At 45.5% G+C, this 24,750-nt stretch overlaps 1 protein-coding gene across 1 annotated transcript in view; it reads right to left on the reverse strand.

Annotated features, from left to right (window-relative positions):
* Positions 1-24,750, reverse strand: part of FSIP1 (fibrous sheath interacting protein 1) — a 47,013-nt gene that overhangs the window by 16,676 nt on the left and 5,587 nt on the right. The window contains exons 5-9 of the mRNA XM_075281077.1: positions 24,078-24,170; positions 21,400-21,569; positions 18,952-19,045; positions 3,391-3,480; positions 1,465-1,574 (exon numbers count right to left, since the gene is read on the reverse strand). Coding sequence (XP_075137178.1) covers positions 1,465-1,574; positions 3,391-3,480; positions 18,952-19,045; positions 21,400-21,569; positions 24,078-24,170 — 557 coding nt within the window. The remainder of the gene's footprint in view (positions 1-1,464; positions 1,575-3,390; positions 3,481-18,951; positions 19,046-21,399; positions 21,570-24,077; positions 24,171-24,750) is intronic.

Below are 24,750 nucleotides of genomic sequence, written 5' to 3' on the forward strand. Positions count from 1 at the left end.
ACCTTTTTTTTCGAATTTTCTAGCCTAAAAGGATGATAAAGCTTCACCATTGTGTTCAAGAAGAAAGAATACAGCTCTCGTGTCTAATGGAACTACTCATTTTATATGAAAGATTGTTACAGTTTTTTTCCAGAAATGTAATCTTGATAACATATCCTTAGGATAGGTCATCAGTATCATATTGTCAGGAATCAGACACTTGTCAAGCCTATCGATCAGCTGTCTGAAGAGGTTGCGGTGCTAGGGAGTCACCTGACGTATTTGCTGCTCAATCCCATTTACGGCAAGTAAATACCAAACACTGCTGCTATACTATGCCCAGTGCAGTGCTTGGGAAAAGGCTGCAGCACTCAACAGTTGCTGGGTGTCCGCAGTGGGCTCTGCCATCGGACCTCGGGCAAACCCTGGCCACAAGAAAATGGCCGCTTACACAGTAAGCTAGTGTAAGCGGCCATTTTCTTGTAGCCTGGGCATCCGTAGTTGGCTCTGCCTGAGGCCTAGAAGATTAAAACCCAGGACGGAAGAAGACACAAGGAGAGGCCGTTCCAGAAGAAGATGGAGGCGGTGCTGGAGAGTTCTCTCGCAGCATTGGAAATGCCCCCAGTGCTGCGAGAGAACTCATTTGCATACAGAAGAAAACCCGGATTTCTACCGAACGGCGGCGCGGAGAAGACATCTAAAAGGTAGGAGAGGAATAACCTTTCTTAAGGCTATTCCTACATGTTAGCGAGAAAAAAAGGGGATCCAATGATAGGATCCCTTTAAAAGACCAGTGTTCTATATCAACAGGGGAGTCGGAAAAAATAGACCACCATTATGGTGCCATTTTTTGCCTTGGTATTTGTTTTCCCAATATATTCTACCCCCAAATAATAAGCTGGCTAAATGCTTCAGATACCCATTGACCAAATGGACAGCTATGCCTATCCTACATGCATGCTTGGCCGATCAGACCTATATGCTGAATAGAGGGGTAGAAAGCTGCTCTCAGACTCCTTGGTTGGTGGCTTACAAGATCTCCCTTGAGAACATAAGAAGGATCAGGTATTTTGCAATCCAACAGCCTGATTCTAACCCCCATACACATTAGATGGCCATCAGGTTCTGACAAAATCGGTGGGTTCGGCCTATATTATTTATAAGAATTCAGCGCACTGCAGGTATATAAAACTGCAGGTGCCCGAGGACATGAAAGGTCTCATGACACGACAGTAAGATATTGGATAAACTTCTCATCAGTGTGTTCAGCCGCTGGGACCGCCTTTAATTGTGAGAAGAGGGGGGGTTTTCACACAGCCAGCGATCCCATTGAAATGAATGAAGTGGAGGGTCCAATCTCAATGGGAGTAAAACTCCTCCATACTCAATAACTTGTGGCATAATCCCTTTAATCCAACGCGTATGGAAAAATTACAGCTAAAAGTAATACCCACAAGACAGGAGTTGTCTCTAGCGGGCACACACCTCAATGTTCCTCTGGATGAAATTAACTCTTCGATGGTCTTTATTCTTCTTTCTGTGATGCGATTTTTCACTGTTGCTTAGGTCAGCAGTGTCAATGCCAGAAACATTACCTGAAATCACAGCAGCGGAGATGAATGGTACGATGTCAAGAAATTCTCTATATAGTAATAATGATAATACGCTACAGTCTAGAATACATAAAACATGAACAAGCACATTGATAACATCTCCAGGACTAATATACCATGAACTGTTCTTCACAATTGTCACATGAAACATCCAGTTCATTCCCGGACAACCTTTATGCATAGTAAAATGGCGCACTCATGGTTGGACATACATGTGTTTCGTGAGATGATCAGCTTTTCAAAACAACGTGACTTTCAGATATTCTGTCACAAGCTGTCTATCCTGTATAAGCCTATGTGTGGCCACTCGTGGGTTGAATTGTGAACTGTAGCCCTGTTAAGGGTTTTGCTAGAATATGACAATATTGTAAGGGTGGACACATCTGTACATTGTAGTGGTTTTCCTACAGAAAGAAGATATATATTCACTTCCCTAGATCAGGCAGTGGGCACATTGTTCCATTCATTTCAATGGTAGCACCGGAGATAACCAAGCTATTCCCCTGTTCTTCGGATCAGTGGGTGTCTAAGTGGTCGGACCCACACCGATTCTGTAGATAGGGAATATCTTGCTTTCGTGGGAAAATCCCTTTAAGGGCAAGCCTACACATCCCAGAATGGTGGGATACAGTTTCAGACAATGGGATGGGTGTGCGCAAATCTTATCTACATGCTGTGGGAACTTTTTGCATGGAAACTGACCTTTGGTGTGGATTTTAGCCACGGTATGACATTTCTACTGCCTAGATTTCCCTTCTTCAGAGCAGCGTGGGTGAAAACCATGGTCAACAAATCTTACACTCATCACTGTACGAATCATGATGGAAATTCCACCTTGTGTAGACCAACCCTAAGAGTTAGTTCACATGTAAATAACGTGTGGCTTATTTTGGCACCGGAAAAAAAAGCTTCCTAATTAGGAAGCTTTTTTTTGGACCTTGCCAAGCTTTTTTTGAAGCTTTTTTTTTTTTTTGTAAAAGCAGCTTAAAAAAAAAAAAAAGCCAGGCTGTTTTCTCCTCCTGTAAAGTGAATGGGCTGAAAAAACCGCATCGCTTATTTTTGCAAAAAAAAAAGTGCGGTTTTCACCTCCCATTCACTTCTATTGCTTTCTCCAGGTGGAAAACCCCCGGAAGAAAGGTCATGTCGCTTCTAGAAAAAAAAAAGCTAGCAGTCTACATAGACTAAGGGCTTGTTCACACTTGGGGAAGTGGGGAGGGTCTTGACACCGAGAGACGCGGCGAGATGCGTCACTCTCAGGTCAAAACCCGCCTGCCACGCGGTCGTGGCTTTCCCCTCCGCAGCCAGCTCGAATTAATGAGCCGACATCAGAGGGTGCTAGCTTTTTTTTTGGACCTTGCCAAGCTTTTTTTTTTTTTTTTTTTAAAAAAAAAAAACAGCTTATAAAAAAGCCAGGCTGTTTTCCCTTCCTGTAAAGTGAATGGGCTGAAAAAAACCGTGTTGCGTTTTTTTCCGTGCGTTTTTTGCAAAAAAAAAGCGCCGCTTATTTTTGCAAAAAACCGCGCGGAAAAAAACGCACGGTTTTCGCCTCCCATTCACTTCTATTGCTTTCTATAGGCGGAAAACGCCTGAAGAAAGGTCATGTCGCATCTTTTTCTCTGCTAGAAGAAAAAAAAGCTAGGAGTCTACATAGACATTGAATGGAGGAGGATTATGATGTGGATTCCGCTGTCAAAATCCTCCTCCATGTCCCCGTGTAGTGCTATAGCAGGGACTGCAGACAAGTGGCTATATAGGTTACCCTGTAGGTCCTGTCCTGCCATGCAATGATCCTGGTTACCTGGAGAGTCTTCCAGGTCCTCCTCATCGTCTTCAGGTGGAAGTTGAGTGGAAAACAATGGAGGGAATATTTTTTCAAAGACAATGGAATCTCCTGAGGAGCAAAAACAATGCAGAAGAACAGTTGTCAGAATTTTGCAAATCGTAAATAACCAACATCCTAGTAATAGAAGAATGAACGGGATCGATACAGCAAGACATATGCGACATAATACACCAGTACAAGATGGCAGGCGAGAGGAACCAGCAGCAGCAGAGGAGGTCACCCTGCCTTCCAAATATTGTACATGTAACATATAAGTCTGCAGTGCTATATACAGGTCTATCATATAGCACTCAGGTGGGCCTATACCATTCCTTGAATTATTTCGCCATTTCAAGGAATCGTGAGATCACTGTAAGGCCGGGTTCACACGATGTCTTTTGGCATGTAATGTGGCACGTAGACGCCGTGGGAGCTTTTGCGGGCTGTATACGCTCCCATTGATTTCAATGGGAACCGAGACCGTATACGCGGCGCTATTTTGCGGCCGCCGCAAAATGACAGCCGCAAAATAGCGCCGCGTATATGATCCACGCTCCCACATGGGCACTGGCCTAGTTGGAAGGAGGGAGTGTCTCCAGGCCGAATCGTGAGGCGAAACAGCCTGAAGAATGAGCATCTCGCTTCTTTTTCGGCTCCTGGAAAAAACATCTGACCGGTTCCCATTGATTTCAATGGGAGCCGTCTTTTTGGTCAGGATTTTGAGGCAAATACGGCCTCAAAATCCTGACCAAAAATCTCTGTGTGAACTTACCCTTAGCATCAGATCAGGTTTTCATATACATTCAATAGATGCGAAAAAAGAAAAAAAGGACGCAAATAGATGGTCATCTTTTTACATAGACACCACTATGAAAAAAAAAATAAAAAATTCTATAAAAAAAATGGTATACCATACTTTTGTGTCCAAAATGGTGTCAAAACTGCATTACAACAGAGGAGATAAATCCACTTGGAAAAAACATGGCACACTAAAGACAATAATAAGTTTTCCTAAAACCTGAAGCGAAGGCCTAAGAAGGCGCTAGTGGGAGAGACTATAGGAAAGTCAAACAATGGCTGACTTCAAACATTCTCGGTGGTGGGAAGAAGTAAAGAAAACAGGTGGCACAAGACGGATTGGCTTCAAGGGCCATTGGAGCGCACATGTCAATGGAAATATAAACTAAGCATTAGCCAAAAATGTCAAACACCCTACTTTTCCTTGGAAACCTGTAAAAGATTGTCCAGTTAACACCTACTGGTCAATACACACAGTCTGCCGCTGTGAGAAGTTCCTTTAGTGATCTGTGCGTGCTTTCCCATACAAACAAAGCCGTAAGTATCTGTACATAGCAACTGCAAGAAGCTTCCTATACACCGCTCTAATAACAGGATCCACACAACCTGAAAATTATCAGACGGACCGAGAGATTTTGAGAGGTTTCAGCCAATGTGACGCCAGAAGAAGACACGACTGCCTCATGCACACGACTGTAGTTGTTTCAAGTATACTTCTCGCAATTATGGCTACAATACGGACCCCAGTGGCGTAACTAGGAATGGCGGGGCCCATGGCGAACTTTTGACATGGGATCCACCCCCCGACCAACGCCAAAGACCTAGACCAACCGACCCACCCACCCTGCATTCCTGCACGCACTATTATTATTATTATTATTTATTTCTATAGCACCATTAATTCCATGGTGCTTTACATTTGGGATTCCATGGTGCTTTACATTATGCCCCATACTGGCCCCTGCACACAGTATTATCCCCATAGTGGCTCCTGCACACAGTATTATCCCCCCATAGTGGCCCCTGCACACAGTATTATCCCCCCCATAGTGGCCCCTTCACACAGTATTATCCCCCATAGTGGCCCCTTCACACAGTATTATCCTCCATAGTGGCCCCTGTACACAGTATTATGCCCCATAGTGGCCCCTGTAAACAGTATTATACCCCATAGTGGCCCCTGCACACAGTATTATTCCCCATAGTGGCCCCTGCACACAGTATTATGCCCCATAGTGGCCCCAGTACACAGTATTAAGTCCCATAGTGGCCCCTGTACACAGTATTATCCCCCATAGTGGCCCCTGCACACAGTATTATGCCCCATAGTGGCCCCTGCACACAGTATTATGCCCCATAGTGGCCCCTGCACACAGTATTATCCCCCATAGTGGCTCCTGCACACAGTATTATGCCCCATAGTGGCCCCTGCACACAGTATTATCCCCCATAGTGGCCCCTGCACACAGTATTATCCCCCATAGTGGCTCCTGCACACAGTATTATCCCCCCATAGTGGCCCCTGCACACAGTATTATCCCCCCATAGTGGCCCCTGCACACAGTATTATCCCCCATAGTGGCCCCTTCACACACTATTATCCCCCATAGTGGCCCCTTCACACAGTATTATCCTCCATAGTGGCCCCTGTACACAGTATTATGCCCCATAGTGGCCCCTGTACACAGTATTATACCCCATAGTGGCCCCTGCACACAGTATTATTCCCCATAGTGGCCCCTGCACACAGTATTATGCCCCATAGTGGCCCCAGTACACAGTATTAAGTCCCATAGTGGCCCCTGTACACAGTATTATCCCCCATAGTGGCCCCTGCACACAGTATTATGCCCCATAGTGGCCCCTGCACACAGTATTATGCCCCATAGTGGCCCCTGCACACAGTATTATGCCCCATAGTGGCCCCTGCACACAGTATTATCCCCCATAGTGGCCCCTGCACACAGTATTATCCCCCATAGTGGCCCCTGCACACAGTATTATCCCCCATAGTGACCCCTGCACACAGTATTATCCCCAATAGTGGCCCCTGCACACAGTATTATCCCCCATAGTGACCCCTGCACACAGTATTATGCCCCATACTGGCCCCTGCACAGAGTATTATGCCCCATAGTGGCCCCTGTACACAGTATTATGTCCCATAGTGGCCCCTGCACACAGTATTATCCCCCATAGTGGCCCCTGCACACAGTACTATCCCCAATAGTGGCCCCTGCACACAGTATTATCCCCCATAGTGGCCCCTGCACACAGTATTATCCCCAATAGTGGCCCCTGCACACAGTATTATCCCCCATAGTGACCCCTGCACAGTATTATTCCCCCATGGTGGCCCCTGCACACAGTATTATGCCCCATAGTGGCCCCTGCACACAGTATTATGCCCCATACTGGCCCCTGCACACAGTATTATGCCCCATAGTGGCCCCTGTACACAGTATTATGTCCCATAGTGGCCCCTGCACACAGTATTATTCCCCATAGTGGCCCCTGCACACAGTATTATCCCCCATAGTGGCCTCTGCACACAGTATTATTCCCCCATAGTGGCCCCTGCACACAGTATTATTCCCCATAGTGGCCCCTGCACACAGTATTATGTCCCATAGTGGCCCCTGCACACAGTTTTAAGCTCCATTGTGGACACCAATGAACAATTATTATACTGGTGGTCTTTTCAAACCCCAGAGTATAATAATCGGAGACCCAGGGGGAGATAAAAACATAAAAAAACAGCGTTAGGCTGCCTTCACACGATGTAACGCTCCGCTCATTTTGTAAAATGTGTAAAATGTAGTTAGCCGTTGAGTTCAATAGCTTTTTTAACACGCGTATTTTTGAGCGCGATGCATATGGACGCAGGCCCCGGTCATGTCATTGGTAAGTAAGTAGGGCTTGTTACCGGCTGGACTGACTCTGCTACCGCTGCTACCCCAGTAGTTACGCCCCTGACGGACCCATTCATTTCTATGGTCCTATACATAAGCTCCTAGCTTTTACTGGTCAGTGCCCAGACTGAAGAAACCATCAACAAATTATAAATCAGGTCCTGGTCATGTGCATGTAGCCTAAAGCGGCTTTATCACTAGCTCCACAATACTGACTGATCGCCGGGAGTGATCGGCTGAACAACAGACTGTCTTTATAAAAACAAACCTATTAAATGAAATGTGTCACCAAAAAAATTACCTATTTTTAAGCAAAGTTCTAATAAACATATTTTAATATATTTTTATACCCATTTTATTCATTTTCCATGTCACTATATGTATTTTTATTATTTATTATTATTTTTTTTTTTAAGTACTATATCCTGTAATTTTCACTCTGTCTACTAAGCATAATAATAGTCTGACATTTAATTCTCTTGGGGTTTTCTTTGCAGCAGTCACCTCATTTACATAATAGAAGGTCCTAACAATAAAAGCAGAAGTAGTTTCAGTGATTTACCACTCTCATAGGAGGACATGGATGCCAGATTATGATACAAAGTGCCTTGAGAAGGCCCTTTTGCACAAGGTGATAATTTGCCAAAGTAGGTCACAAGTGCCCAAAGGGCGGCTCCAATCTTGGCAAGTGTTCGAGCTCTTGAATGTAAGTCGAGTCCAAAGCCTCCAGGGAAGCTGTAGAACTGTGGAGCATTCAGTCAAGACCAAGGGGGAGGATACTGGAATGGTTTACTCGTTGGAACGGACGTAATTGCTGGGCTTTGGATCACTAATGGGGCTTATTTATTGGGTACCATCGCTTATTTAGGAGGTAACTTGTCAATTGTAGGGGTTCGACCACTATGACAACCACCAATCAGGAGAATAGGGGGCCCTTGTACCTCTAAATGAATGAAGTAGCTAATCATGCATGTGCAGCCATCCAATTCACTTCTATGGGAATGAATAGTGCAGAAACACGAATGCTCGACCTGCCGCTCCATTCACGTGTGGGGATGGAACACCCATTCTTGTGACTGATGGGGGCTCTAACAGTCGAATCTGGATCAATTATCAAGTTAAAGGGATCCTATCATTGGATCCCCTTTTTTTCTGACAAACACATAGGAATAGCCTTAAGAAAGTCTATTCTTCTCCTACCTGTAGATGATTTTTCTGCGCCACCGTTCGGTAGAAATCCGGGTTTTATTCTGTATGAAAATGAGTTCTCTTGCAGCACTGGGGGCAGGTCCCAGCGCTCAAACAGCACTGGGGGCGTCCCCAATGCTGCGAGAGAACTCTCCAGCAACGCCTCTGTCTTCTTCTGGAACAGCCTCTCTGCAATTCTTCTTCTGGGTTTCAATCTTCTAGGCCTTGGGTAGAGCCAACTGCACATGCCCGCGGCCACAAGAAAATGGCCGCTTACTCAGTAAGCTGTTTAGCGGCCATTTTCTTGTGGGCCAGGCATGCGCAGTCGGCTCTGCCCGAGGCCTAGAAGATTGAAACCCAGGACGGAAGAAGACGCAGGAAGAGGCCATTCCAGAAGAAGACAGAGGCGTCGCTGGAGGGTTCTCTTGCAGAATTGGACCCGCCCCCAGTGCTGCGAGAGAACTCATTTGCATACCGAAGAAAACCCGGATTTCTACCGAACGGCGGCGGGGAGAAGACTTCTAAAGGTAGGAGAAGAATAGTCTGTCTTAAGGCTATTCCTACGTCAGAAAAAAGGGTATCCAATGATAGGATCCCTTTAAAGGTTTTCTTGGCCTTACAAACTGATGAATAGGTCCCAATGTCCCTAAGGATCAGTGGGGGCCTGACACCCAGGACCCCGCCGATCGGATGTTTGAAGAGGCTGCATTCCTAACAAGCACTGTGGCCTCTTCCCTGTGCTCATGATGTCACATTCATCAGTCACATGATATAGCAGCAACTCAGTCCCTCTGAAGTGAATGGGACTGGGCAGTAATATCAAGCACAGTCCCTATGATGTACAGCACTGTACTTGATATTCAATGGAGAAGCCGCAGTGGCCTCTTTAACCAGCTGATCAGTAGAGGTCCTGGGTATCCTAAGGATAGGTCATCAAAATATATATGTATATGTATATATATATATATATATATATATATATATATATATATATATATATATATATATATAAATATATATATATATATATGTCCCGGAATACTCCTTTATTTCCTATACTGTAGACAGAGGGTAACTTGAAATAATCAGAATACTCTTTAAGCCCCCTACCCATCTGTAATGTCACCGAAATATCTGTTTGCCATAGAAAATTATTTTTCTAAAATACTCAGTTCTGACTCCAAAACTGCTGTGGATGCAGATTTAGCAGGAATAAATCTTCGGAGGTAACCCGTACCCCTAGGCATGTGCAGGTAGCGTACTGTATGTAGCCTCCTTCAGGCACGTATGGAATGTTGTTTTGGTATACTGATAAGGATCGACATTACGGGCGCACAATGGAGCACTCACTTTAGTCACCTGACTCCAATTTTCAGGACGAGAACTCATTTTGAAGGTTTTCTATAAGGAAATCTAGTAGCTTAAAGGGCTTTTATAAGGAATCCTGTTCAGAAAAAAGGAAACGCAATCTAAGAACGATTTTACAAAACGCAGATCCACAATGTCAGAAAAAAATAAATTCGCATAGGAGGCCGGCAACCCTGGGACTGGGCCAAGCCTGGCTCCACGACAGAACCCGGCTTCCATGTTATCTGCCGCACCAGGTTGCCAGGAGGTGGAGACAATGTGGACTGCTCATCCAAGACCGACAATATAAGGTTACGGATTCATTAAACTCCGGTTAACCCTTTCAGACGATCCAGGTGCAAGCTATCAAAGTGAGAAGATTTATAGGGAAAATATTTCCGTACGCTTTGATCCATAATCCCAAATCTAATGCCATCTAAACCTCCTGTGTTAGGAAGGGGATTTGTGGCTATTATATATTAGATAATGGCCCCCATTGTATATAATAAGAATATTAGGAGTCACCCTGAGTTACGTGGCCTACAGAATAGCCGTGTAATACGTATCCACAAATGTACATAACATGGGTATAAACCTGGCATTGGGAAAGCGCAGAGGAGGACAGCACTGGGGGACTGCTTAGGATTTAGTTTTCTTGACTAGGATGCTGTGACTGACAAAGGTGGTAGTGGCAGTGGTAATAGAGGACATTGGGACCGGCAGTGCGGACAGCGGATGGCAGTGAAAGACTTAGTGGATGGTGAAGGCAGAGGGGATGACAGTGAAAGGTGGAACAGATGGCAGTGGAGGGTATAGTGGATGGCAGTGGGTATAGTGGATGGCAGTGGGTATAGTGGATGGCAGTGAAGGGCATAGTGGATGGCAGTGAAGGGCATAGTGGATGGCAGTGGATATAGTGGATGGCAGTGGAAGGGCATAGTGGATGACAGTGGATAGTGGAGGGCAGTGGATATAGTGGATGGCAGTGGGTATAATGTGGGTATAATGGATGACAGTGGGTATAGTGGATGGCAGTGGAAGGGCATAGTGGATGGCAGTAAAGGGCATAGGGGATGACAGTGAAGGGCATAGTGGATGACAGTGGAGGGTACAGTGGATGACAGTGGGTATAATGTGGGTATAATGGATGACAGTGGGTATAGTGGATGGCAGTGGAGGGTATAGTGGATGGTATAGTGGATGGCAGTGGAAGGGCATAGTGGATGGCAGTGGAAGGGCATAGTGGATGGCAGTGGAGGGTACAGTGGATGACAGTGGGTATAGTGGATGACAGTGGGTATAGTGGATGGCAGTGGAGGGTATAGTGGATGGCAGTGGGTATAGTGGATGGCAGTGGAGGGTACAGTGGATGACAGTGGGTATAGTGGATGACAGTGGGTATAGTGGATGACAGTGGGTATAGTGGATGGCAGTGGAGGGTATAGTGGATGGCAGTGGGTATAGTGGATGACAGTGGGTATAGTGGATGGCAGTGGAGGGTATAGTGGATGACAGTGGGTATAGTGGATGGCAGTGGAGGGTATAGTGGATGGCAGTGGAGGGTATAGTGGATGGCAGTGGGTATAGTGGATGACAGTGGGTATAGTGGATGGCAGTGGAGGGTATAGTGGATGGCAGTGGAGGGTATAGTGGATGGCAGTGGGTATAGTGGATGACAGTGGGTATAGTGGATGGCAGTGGAGGGTATAGTGGATGGCAGTGGGTATAGTGGATGACAGTGGGTATAGTGGATGGCAGTGGAGGGTATAGTGGATGACAGTGGGTATAGTGGATGACAGTGGGTATAGTGGATGGCAGTGAATGGCAGTAAAGGGCATAGTGGATGGAAGTGAAGGGCATAGTGGATGACAGTGGAGGGTATAGTGGATGACAGTGGATATAGTGGATGACAGTGGGTATAGTGGATGGCAGTGGAGGGTATAGTGGACAGCAGTGGCTATAGTGGATGACAGTGGGTATAATGTGGGTATAATGGATGACAGTGGGCATAGTGGATGGCAGTAAAGGGCATAGTGGATGGCAGTGAAGGGCATAGTGGATGGCAGTAAAGGGCATAGTGGATGGAAGTGAAGGGCATAGTGGATGACAGTGGAGGGTATAGTGGATGACAGTGGGTATAGTGGATGACAGTGGGTATAGTGGATGGCAGTGGGCATAGTGGATGGCAGTGGGCATAGTGGATGTCAGTGAAAGGCGTAACAGATGGCAGCGGAGGCACAGTAGATGACAATGGAAAGCATAGTGGACGACAGTGAAAGACTTAGTGAATGGCAGTGGAGGGTATAGTGGATGACAAAGCAGACCCAGTGGATGGCAATGGAGGGCACAGCGTATGCAAATGTAGAGCAATGTGGAAAGCTCAGAAGACCATTGTAGATGTCAGTGAGGGGCACAGTGTATGCCAGTGGGGCACATTTTGGATTGCGGTGGGAAGAATTATTGCTGCCACTGTAGTATCCATTAGAGCTGAGACTGGAAGTGTTAACCCTTATATTACATGCTCTGTACTACAGGCTTATTCATATATAATACTACTATATCCCCCAACACTAATAATAACAGATTACTGGGGGATGAAAAATACAAGTATCAGCTGACCACTGGAGCGGATGACATCTATAACATGCTGTTCAGATGAGAGAAGCCGTTTAGACTGACGTGTCTCCAGAGTAGCCTACACATGTCTAAAGAGGTGACAAGTCATCAAAGTGCACCAAATCCAGAAAAGAGAAGAAAGAAGATATACTGGGCCAAGACACATCTCAAGAGATTGCTAGAAGACACAGAGAGTGACTTAGTAGAATAAGCAGGAAATGATTGAAGACCTTACACATAATCCTCACTGCCAAATACAAGAAATATTCTACCATAAAGTACCTGAGATAATGCGTAGAGGAGACAGGAGGTGTAACATGTGGAAATATGAGGACTTTCACTTTCTGAGGAGTTTATCTGCATGCTTAGATAGCAACTTGGTAAAGAATCAAAGCTGAAACAGGCCAAAAGCAACGTAAGAAACCGGTGTACGCTCTACAGCGATCTCACAGTCTACATTCACAAAGGAGCTCCATGAGAATAGACGGCAGGGTCTGGTGTTTAGTGTTGGTTCTATTTACCTGTGATGCAATACCAGACCTGGCCAACGGACAAGAGTGGTGCTGTTCCTAAGAAACCCCTAGCTATCTCCTAACATGTACGAGGTTCCAGGTGATGTTGGGAAGGCTCTGGGCATACTTGATATATCTGCTACGAGGGAAGGGTTGAAAAGATCCCCTACATATCAGATTGGTAGGTCAGTCTTGCCACCATTAATCTCATGTGTATGGCCAGTCACTTACCTGCTGACTGTGTATTTCTCTTACCGACTCTTATTCCTTGTGCTACCGTTCCTGATCTTGACTCCTTACTGACTCCTTAGACTGTTTGTCTGGTACTTCTTGTTCTTCTTCCAGCTCTGACCCTTGACTTGGCTTCTGACTATGCTCCCATCTTTTCCTCACACTTGTCAGATTCTGGCAGCCCTCCTCTTATGACCCTTGGCTCTGTTCCAGACTTCGCTCCCACCTCTTACTCAGAATTGTCACATTCTGACAGAATTCCTGACCTGGGAATCTGACCATAGACGTCCATACCGCTTTGTATAGGGAAATTCCATAGACTTCACACCTGACTGTGACCTAAAGGGGTTTTCTGGTAACACAAATGTATCCCAAATCCAAAGGATAGGGGTAACTTGTAGATCAGACTGCTGAGGCAACCACCGATCAGGACAACTGGGGTACTTGGCACGCCAATCCTGGAGAGGCCGCTCAGGCATTGCACCAAAACACAGGACTCAGCGATCTGCGGCAGGTCCAATGAAATGAAAGGAGAAGGGTACTGCCCAATTTGTCTCTGGCTGACATGGCCACACCCCCGATGCACCGTACAGCTCATTTATATACAGGTTAAGGCCGGGTTCACACAGGGTTTTTTGGTCCGGAACCTAGATGCCGGTGCACTGCACGCGAACTCCGCTCTGGATTAGGCCCAAATGAATGGGCCTAGTCCGGAGGAGGGAGTGTCCTCAGGTGGATTCGTGAGGCGACTCCGCCTGAAGAATAAGCATGTCTGTTCTCATTGATTTCAAAAGGAGCTGTCTTTTTGGTCAGGACTTTGAGGCGGATAAAATCCTGACCAAAGTACCCCGCATAAAAGTTTGTTTTCTTGACAAGAGGAAAAAAAATGTACCCCTGGTTTAGAAGCCATCTTGATGTTAGTAGACTCCCTTTGAAAAAACCTATAACCGGCACTAGGCAGCTGTGATATTTGGCGGCATTATTTTGTACATTGTATGGTGGTTTTATTTAGACACGGAGTGACCTATTAATATGCAGGTCTAGGAAAACCCCTGCTCGCTGCCTATTTCGACGTATGTTCTTAAATTTTATTTCTACAAAGGAACAAGATAATCTCAGGTCAGGACAGATAGTTCCAGACAAGGGTGAGATTATTGGGGCAAAAATAAAGTGTTTGCAACGTGATGCAACACATTCCCATGAATATGAAATTTACTCCTATATTACAGGAATGTGCGGCTTGTACAGAAATGTGGGAAGACGGTGCGAGGCCGAAACTTGTGGAGGTGAATAGAGCGGCTCAGGGACGTTCACCATCATCATGTTTAATGGACCAGCAACTGAATGGACGTACACAATACAACGCTAAACCCAAGGCTTGTCAATGGATTTATACTGGAACGTATGGGAAGAAGAGAATGAAACCAGTAACCTATCACCACGTGAACAGACCCATATCACAAGCTCTCGGTTTTGCTGGTGTCTCTTTCACGAGACTTTTACTATGTGAGCTGATGCTGCCATCTACTGGTCTTTTATGCGAACTGATTGACGCATCATGGTATGCGGAGCAGCAGGGGTCGCAGATTTTGCAAACCCAACTGGTTAGCTAAGCCTGGGGGCACAATGAGCCCTTCATCACATAATACAGTAGAATGGCAGAGTAGTAAATAGATGGAACATCGGCACATGCCAAGAGGACAGTAAGATACAGAAGGACAGTTTGAGATTTTTTGGCATTGTCCAATTGTCCCAGTTTCAGTCCTCTATTTTGCAATGTGTCTGACGCAGTGATGGCGGCGCTACAGCTGATCCCGTACAATGAGACTGAACTGCGCTTTGTACTGTAATAGGGGCAATGGGGGTAGCACTATTTTATTTGGGCACTATTGACACTATTATTTAGTATCTGAGAATTGCTGAATTATTTCTGCCTATGTGGCTATTCCCACCCTCAAATTATACTTGTGACCCTCTATACGGGGGAGGGGGACAAGAGCATGCTCCCCAGTACTGAGTAGGTTCACCAGCTGGATAGGAGAAAAAACTCTGAAATAGACGTCCATTAGTTTAGTTACAATCTCTAGTCCTGTTAGGAAGCTCTTTAAGGCCGGAACCGCCGCACTAAAGCGCTGTAGGAACAACTGCAGCGTAAACACATCACGGTTCTTTCCACAGCGTTTTGAATAGAAAATTCACAGAGTTTTCCTCCGCGGACTTTCTGTTACAATTATATCTATGGTAAAGCCGCCGGCGTTTCCGTAGATATAATTGACATGCTGTGATTTTCAAAACCGAGACGTTTTTGGAAATCACAGCGTGTCCGCACTGCAATTTTTTCCGCAAAGTGGGCATGGGATTCGCATGAATCCCATCCACTTTGCATGCCGCGATTTTGAGGTGGATTCCGTGCCAAAATCCACCCCCTCTTGCCCCGTGTGAACTAGCCCTAAGGCTAGTTCATGCATTTCAGATCATTGAGGATCCAGCAGCTGATGCACAGAGAATGGAGCAGGACGCAGACAGCGCCGTTTTCTGTGCAATGAATGAATTGAGTCAGGGCAGCTTGGTTTACATTCAGGTGAATAGGAGCTGATCATGCAGTACCTACTCTGACCACTAGATAGAACGGCGCTGTCTGCTTCCTGTTCTAGTCTCAGTTGCTGAGAATAGCTAATTCATAGGTGTCCCCGGTGTCGGACTCTCACTGATCTGACATTGCTGACCTATCCTTAGGAGAGATCATCAATATTTTTAGTCCAGAAAACCCCTTTAATGGATCAGACATTGACTTACAGGATAGCTATCTACAGTGCTCACTAGATGGTCACTCCTCCGGCACCAGTACACGTCCGTCAGGCAGGGTTTGCATAAACTTCAACATCCTTTGCTGACATGGGTGCTGCCATAGTAACTCTGCCCCCATCCCAAACCTTGTGCATGTTCCAAAAATTCATGACTTTCCAAGCGAGTTTACAGTGTTGTCAAGTGTAAGAGTCTATAATCTCCGATCTGCACCAACGCATTGCCAGGACACATTTTCCACAGTTTTTGGCAGGTGTTCAGGCCTACAGGGAACACATTCATGAAATGAACCAAACATTGCTGGGCAATCATGATGAAGTAAAAAGTACAATGCCCTGAGAATACAATACTGCGGGGGGAGTGATGTGCGGCACCGAGACGGGGAACCAACTCCGTCTACCAGGGCCCACAACGGGCTCTACTACCACTACAAACAACCTACTAGGACAGCAGATGCTGGGTGTTTAACTATGGTTCCCGGGCAGCTGCAATGGCCGCCGGGTGTCTAATGTTTTATACAGTAGACAACCAGCACTAATGCCCCCTGTCGGTGCCCACACTGTTCAGGGCATTAACCAGTCCGGCTCCTAGTTTAAAATTGACTGAGGCGCCATTTCCCAGTGATTGCCGGCACCCGGGTCTGGGATTGTGATGCCATAAAAGCGGGGAGTCTTGTGAAGGCTCCCTGGCCTGTCATTCAATGGATTCTATTGCAGGTTACTCTATGTAGCCTGCAATAGAAGCCCCAGTATTTTGCAATGCATTAGCATTGTAATGCATTGCATTAGTGATCACACCCCCTGGGGTTTAAGACTCCCCCCCCAAAAAAAATAAAAATAAAAAATAATAATAAAAATTCAAATCACCCCCCCTTTCCCTAGGACACATATAAAAGTAGTTAAATACTGTGAAACACATACACATTAGATATCCCTGTGTCCAAAATCACCCATAAGAAAATTGCACAAGTGCACTTTTTCTTCAAATCCCCCCCCCCCCCATTCTGATTTTTTTCCCTGCTTCCCAGTACATTATATAGAATAAATAATGGCGGCATCATGAAGAAAAATTTGTCCCGCAAACACTAAGACCTCATATGGCTCTGAGAGAGGAGAAATAAAAAAAAGTTTTGGGGTTTGGAAGGCGGGGAGTCAAAAACGAAAAATGAAAATCAAAATTACCATCGGCGGGAAGGGGTTAAAGGGAGCTTACTAACTGATGAGCTACCCGCATGCCCCCTGGTTGTGTTCCAGTGAGCGCTGCAGCCTCTTTGGTATCTATCAAGCACAGCACTGTACATGTCACTTGAATGGGACTGAGCTGCGAGCAGGCCATGTGACCAATGAACATAACTAGCTGGATATGTCAGAACCTCTGTATATAAAACCTGGATACAGATATTTCTAAAAATTTCAAGGGAATGGTGCATGTTATGGCATGATGGTGCTCAGCATAATGTCCCCTACAATGCCCAAAGATGGTTTGATTTGAGTTTCCTGGTGACAGTCTCCTTTTAAGAACCTTTAAGGAACATTTTTTAAAAAAATTTTGGCTTTCTCGTATTCCTTTCCAATTTACGGGTTTATCCAAGCTTACAGATTTAAACTATCCTTAGCTTTTTGGCTGAATGCTGCGGCTTCTTCAGTACTTACAGCACTGTACATTGTGCAGCAGACGTGCGTTACATAACAGCTCAGTCCCATTTACTTGAATGGGACTGAGCTGCGAGCAGGCCATATGGCCTGCGAAGTAGAAGTGAACACTGCCGCTTCAAACAGTTGATTCCAAGGTCCTGAGTGTCAGACACCCCAAGGATCCTAAAGATAGGTCATCCATTTAAAAGTACCAGAAAACCCCTGTAGGAAAAGGCCCCACGTGACGTCCTGCAGCAAAAAAGCACTGTGCGAAAAAAAACGTGGCAGCAATTTTGGAAATCACAGCATGTCCACAGTGCAGTTTTTACCGTAGTGTGGGCAGGGGATTTGCTAGAATCCCATCCACTTTGCTTCGACTGTAAAACGCAGTGATTTGTTCCATGGAATTTACGCCACATGGTGCCCGAGCCTTAAGGCAACGCAGGAGAATTGTTTTATCCAGCATGACTTATTTTTTGAGTACACAAGTTAGGGTGGGTTCACACCTGCGCCCCGTCTTCGCTTTTAGGAAACCAGCAGTCAGTTTTCAAACCCATTCAAATGAATGGGTTTGCAAAGTGTCCGCCCGAGAGTGTTTTGTGGTCTGCGCAGCAAAACCGTTGTTTTTTTTAACTGGACAGAAAGTCTGACATGCAGGACTTTGTGTCTGGTTAAAAAAAACGGTTTCGCGCAGAGACCATAAAACGCTCATGGGCGGACACTGTCTGCTGGGTTTCCATCTCCTGTCAGCAGAAGACGGAAACCTAAAAGCGTAGACCGGGTCTCCACTTTGTGGGTTTCTGTCTGCTGACAGGAGATCGAAACCCGGCAGTCAGTGTCTGCCCGTGAGCATTTTTTGGTCTCCGCGGCGAAACCTTTTTTTTTTAACCGGACACAAAGTCCTGCATGTCCGACTTTGTGTCTGGTTAAAAAAAACGGTTTCACCGCAGAGAGGCAGAAGGCGCTCACAGGCGGACACTTTGCAAACCCATTCAAATGAATAGGTTGAAAACTGACTACCGGTTGCTGTCTCCTGTCCAGAAGACGGAAACCTGAAAGCGGAGACCGGGGCGCAGATGTGAACCCACCCTTACTTGTACAGTTGATTCCTGAAAAAAATTCACATAGCCTGGTATAGATCTTTCACCACTGTATCCTATGCATCGCTTTTTAAAATGGTATGCTATACACTGGAGTTCACTGCAGGTATTACACTGAGCGCATATGGCGGGTGTACGCCCTTATAGTCACTAATACTAATCTCAGGCCCCACTGCCCCTTCTCTGCCCTTCAGCATCCAAGTTATAGGGTCCACGGACAAAGTATCAGCCCTATAGAAATGATGGGTATACGGATTATATTATTGTGCACTGCCATTATTACGGCATACAGCAGCCTACTTCTCTGCTTCCTAAACCAATGTGAGGAGAAGAACAACGGTCATACCTGTTTTCAGCTGTGACTGCAGGCTAGCTTTATTATTTCACAACTTACCTTCAGGGTCCTCCAACTGCGGAGTCAGTGCCAGATATTTGTTAGTATTCACATTCTCCTCATGGCTGCGCGCTGAAGACTGCTGTGACACAAGCTTGACAAAAGAGAAGTATAATATCAGGATAGTGTGAACATGTTTTAGATCACATAGTATCCATGTGCAGAGCTGATCTGACAGATACGGCATGTAGAAAGCTAAACTAAGACATCTGTGACCAAAAACGGTAACAACAAACAAATGTGACAGACCCAACTTATTCTGACTATTATAGATTAGTCTATACATACAGGAGGACATCATAGCTGGAACCATCACTGGTGCCTACTACCAAGGAGCCATGCTACTCTGTTAGGTTGAGGCCCCATGTTGCAGAAACGCTGATTTTTTTGTACCAGATTTTGCAGCGTTTTTTTTGAGCCAAACCTAGTAGTGGCTACAAGAGGAATGAATATACTCTAGCGAATCCCATGCTCGCGGTAAAACCGTGGTGCAGACACACAACGATTTCCAAAACCAGCACGTGTCAATTATACCTACGGAAACGCCAGCGGTTTCTCCATAGGTATAATTGTAACAGAAAATCCGGGGATTAACTCCACAAACTTTCTGTCCAAAGCACTGCGGGAAGAAACATGATGTGATGCCACCACAGTTTTTCCTGCAGTGCTTTTTTACTGTGGGATGTCTCATGGGGTCTTAGTCTTAAAGGGATACTATCATTGGACACCCTTATTTTACATAGGAATAGCCCTAAGAAAGGCTATTCTTCTCCTACCTTTAAATGTCTTCTCCGCGCCGCCGTTCGGTAGAAATCCGGGTTCTCTTCGGTATGCAAATGAAGTCTCTCAGGGCATGGGGGCGGTCCCCAGCACTCAAACAGCACTGGGGGCGTCCACAATGCTGCAAAATAACTTGCTTACACAAGAAAATGGCCACTTATACAGCTGAGTAAGTGGCCATTTTCTTGTGGCCCGGGCATGCGCAGTCGGCTCGTGCCCCGGCCTAGAAGATTGAAACCCAGGACGGAAGAAGACGCAGGGAGAGGGCGTTCCAGAAGAAGATAGAAGCGTCGCTGGAGAGTTCTCTCGCAGCATTATGGACGCCCCCAGTGCTGTTTGAGCGCTGGGGACCACCCCCAGTACTGCGAGAGAACTAATTTGCATACCAAAGAAAACTGGGATTTCTACTGAACGGCGGTGCAGAGAAGACTTCTATAGGTAGGAGAAGAATAGTCTTTCTTAAGGCTATTTCTACGTGTTAGCCAGAAAAAAAGTTATCCAATGATAGGATCCCTTTAAATGGGTTTTTGAGCCCCTAATGCATGTTTCATACTGATGACTAATCCATGGGGTAGACCATCAATATCTCACTGGTGCGAGTTCAACAACTGAACTGCAGACAGGCCTCCCCGAAGCTGCAGCAGTGGACAGGAAGAGGAAACAGCTCTGCTCCTATTCAAATCATAGAATACAAAATAAAATATATATATATATTATTTATTTTAGGTGGAAAATCTGTCTTTTTTTTTTAAACAATTATGCAAAAACTTATGCAAACAAATACAACACGTCAGTTTTTTTTTTTTTTTTTTTTTTTTTTGGGGGGGGGGGGTTGCTGGATACTTCATATAGTGAATGACTCTTTTGGAATAAAAGCTGTAGAGACAGCGGCCTTCCACTAGTTACAAAGTCCCCGCTATCGCTGGTCTTCTACTACTGCTTGGCTATAAGGCTATTTCAGGAATATTCTGAACAATACAGTTCTTTCCAGAAAATCTCTTCTCTCCTTGCCCTTAACTTACCTCTCCATCACCACCAATTACCATGATGGAGTGAGCTCAGCAGTATAACACGAGCCTGACCCTACTTCTAGGCCGAATCCCCTAGTCCTGTGGTGAGAGGTCTTCAGGCTTGTGTCATGCTGGTGAGATCAGTAAGACTACAGCTATGGGGGGCTCCCAAACAGGAATGACGGCCCTCTGGAGATTAGGACATCTGTAATTGCCTAGCTATGACTAAGCAGGGGGTACTAGGTCACCAAATTCCCTCCACTTCCTAATTAGGGATCTTCCAGTTCCTTAGGGTCACTGCGTGCTATCTTCTTTCAGGGTTGGTGGGATAGCAGGAGCAGGCATATATTGTGGCAGACCCCTCCACTGCTTGGCCAGCACAATTGTACATTCTAGTTTTGTTGTACTGGGTACAATTCACTACCGGGGCAACACGGTGGCTCAGTGGTTAGCACTGCAGCCTTGCAGCACTGGAGTCCTGGGTTCCAATCCCACCAGAAACAACACCTGCAAGGATTTTGCATGTTCTTCCCGTGTTTGTGTGGTTTTCCTCCCGTGCTACAAAGATATACTAATAGGAAAAAAAAATGTACATTGTGCTCCCTATATGGGGCTCATAATCTACATTTTAAAAAAAAAAACAAAAACTATTCACTACCTGGAGTTCTTCCCAGAGTTGTTTTCTCATCTCCAGACCCTGAGCTTTGACCTCTTTCTCTTTTGCTATTTTTTTCTGTAAGATTTCATCCAAAGCTTTCATCTTCTTAATGGCTTTTTCCAGTTTGGGGTCAATCTGGTCTTCTGTACTGTCAGACTGCTCAGTGGATCCTGCCAAAACACAGATATATAAATTTCTTGGTGCATTGCACCTCAGATCTAGCGCCCTCTATTGTACGTGGCACACAACAACCTATCTGGAGTCACTCCTTATATCCGTGATGGCGAACCTATGACAAGGGTGCCAGAGGTGGCACTCAGAGCCCTCTCTTTGGGCATTCTTCCGTGGAACAGATTATACTGTGTGGGGGCCACTGTGGAGTATATTATACTGTGTGTGGACCACTGTGCAGCAGATTATACTGTGTGGGGGCCACTGTGCAGCAGATTATACTGTGTGTGGACCACTGTGCAGCAGATTATACTGTGTGTGGACCACTGTGCAGCAGATTATACTGTGTGTGGACCACTGTGCAGCAGATTATACTGTGTGGGCACCACTGTGGAGCTGATTCGACTGTGTGGGGGCCACTGTGCAGCAGATTATACTGTGTGGGGACCACTGTGGAGCTGATTCGACTGTGTGGGGGCCACTGTGCAGCAGATTATACTGTGTGGGGGCCACTGTGGAGCAGATTATACTGTGTGTGGACCACTGTGCAGCAGATTATACTGTGTGGGGGTCACTGTGCAGCAGATTATACTGTGTGGGGGCCACTGTGGAGCAGATTATACTGTGTGTGGACCACTGTGCAGCAGATTATACTGTGTTGGGGCCACTGTGGAGCAGATTATACTGTGTGGGGGCCACTGTGGAGCTGATTGGACTGTGTGGGGGCCACTGTGCAGCAGATTATACCGTGTGGGGGTCACAGTGGAGCAGAAAGCTCTATAAAGCCCCATTCTTATGACCATATTTTGCAAGTCTGTAACTGTCTGAAATTCTGGATCCGCACATTATTAAGGTTAAATTGCTGTGTTGGCACTTTGTGATAAATTACCTGTAGTAGGTTTTGGGTTGCAGTTTAGGCACTTGGTCTCTACTAAGTTCACCATCACTACCTTATATGATACCTCTGTTGCTATGTAATGAACAAACAGCATTCAGACTTTCTCATGAAACTATTCATTAAAGGGGTATCCAAGCCATAAATTGTTCTCACTTATCAACTGGATAGATGTTAAATGTAAGATCAGTTAGTGTCAGACAAGTGGGAACCCCCCCCCCCTCTAATTGCTATAACAGCATACTCTGGTTTCCATCAAACACATGACAGTGGTCTCTACTGAGTAGAAGTGAAGCGCTTAGACTCTGTATCCCAGCCTAGGAGAACTCACACCCTCTTAAGGCTAAGGCCCCCCGTAGCGAAATGCAGCAAATAAAAGACTGTAAGGGTCCATTCACACGGAGTAACGTGCCGTGTGACCTGGCACGTATACGGCATGTTAGATTTTGAGCGCCATAAAAGCTCCCATTGATTTCAATGGGAGCCTGGATTGTATACGCCGTGTTATTTTGCAGCCGCAAAATCACGGACACAAAATAACGCGGCATATATGATCCAGGCTCCCATTGAAATCAATGGGAGCTTTTACGGCGCTCAAAATCTCACACGGCGTATACGTGCCAGGTCACGCAGTACGTTACTCTGTGTGAATGGACCCTAAGAAACCACACCAGAATCCTATTCACTTTGCAGGTACTGTAAAACGCAACATGGGGCTTCAGCCTAAAGGAGTTTTCTGTGTCTTGCATATCAATGACGTGTTCGTAGAAAAGGTAATCAACATATTATCAGTGGTGCTTCGGCCCCTGGAACCCCCACTGATCAGCTACTTGAAGAGGCCACAGTGCTTTCAAGTGCTGCCGATGACATTACGGAGGCAACTCATCCCATTCAAGTGAACGAGCTGCAATATCAAGCGTAGCCCCATGCTATGTACAGTGTTGCGCTTGATACTCATTGAAGAGAAAGCAGCACTCACCCAAACATTGTGGCTTCTTGAACCAGATAATCGATGATGGTCCCAGGTGTCCTACCAATCACATGTTATGACCTATCCTACGGACTAGCCAACAATATGCAAGCCAAGGAAATTACCTTTAAGAGACGTTACACATCTGTCACAAATGTATGGCAAGATTAAGGGATTTGTAGAAGAAGGTTAAGAGGCTCCTGTAGTCTTTGGAGACCCCCCATATATAATTAGATCAAGCCCAGTCTGCTTAGTGGTCGACACAATTCCTTTTTCTTTGGATCCAGTTTATCGCAGACATTTTGATGTGGTCTATAGGAAGTTGGTGCCACATACAAAGATAAACTCATGTGCTCCCCATATGTTCCAGTATCAAAGCCTCACTTCTGAGAACTGACTGCCAGACATCTTATATGAATATGTTTCTTATTTGATCGCAACATTTAGGAATATTTTATTTTATTTCAAAGCCAAATGGGCATGTGGTTTGGGATGCACAACTGTGATAGAAATGGTATCAAGTGTGAAGGCGTTCAGAGGATCAAAGATGTCTTTACTATCTGGACAAGTCTGTCACATTACACACATATCCTTCAAAGTACAGAACAGATTCAACCTCCTGACCCGGATTCTTCTAGTTACCTTCTATACAGTCATCTTCAGTAGTAACATGATCTTCTGCCGATGAAATGTCTTGCAATTCATCTTTACAGTCTTCACTTCCAAACCAGAGAACTAAAGAAGCAAAAATAGCACAGAGTGTAATTCTCATTTTTGTAAAAATGATCTTATGGGGGTAGTTGACCCCTTACCTGAGGTTACCAGGACGTGACCTGATTGTCCAGGGGAAGGTGCTGCTCAAGCCATATTTTTCTTTAAGAAATGTAGTACTACCAAGACACCCTGGCTCTACAAGAGTAGCTATATGTGGTGCTGTGCTAGTTGCCAATGTCTAAGGGAGTCCAAAGACTTTTCTGCTACATCATTGACCAGCAGTGTAAATAGTACATAGTGGGTTTGGGCCCTGTCACAAATATTACAATAGGGCCGAAGTGCTTCAAGTAACACCTCTATGACTACTGGAGGAGGTGAGCGGGTTGCATAGTAAAGGCTGCTAAACCCATCAATTTCAACAGGATTGGTATAAAAGTAGAAAATGACTGTGAAACACATACACATTAGGTATCCCTGTGTCTACTGAATATAGGGGATCTTCAGTGCTCCTGTTCCGTCGGGAAGGGGTTAATAGGAGCATTGCAGATCCCCTATATTCAGCCAGGCTGAATTCCAAGTGGGGGAAAAAAACCTCAGTCCT

Source organism: Leptodactylus fuscus, chromosome 7 (assembly GCF_031893055.1).
Source record: "Leptodactylus fuscus isolate aLepFus1 chromosome 7, aLepFus1.hap2, whole genome shotgun sequence".
Classification (NCBI taxonomy): domain Eukaryota; kingdom Metazoa; phylum Chordata; class Amphibia; order Anura; family Leptodactylidae; genus Leptodactylus; species Leptodactylus fuscus.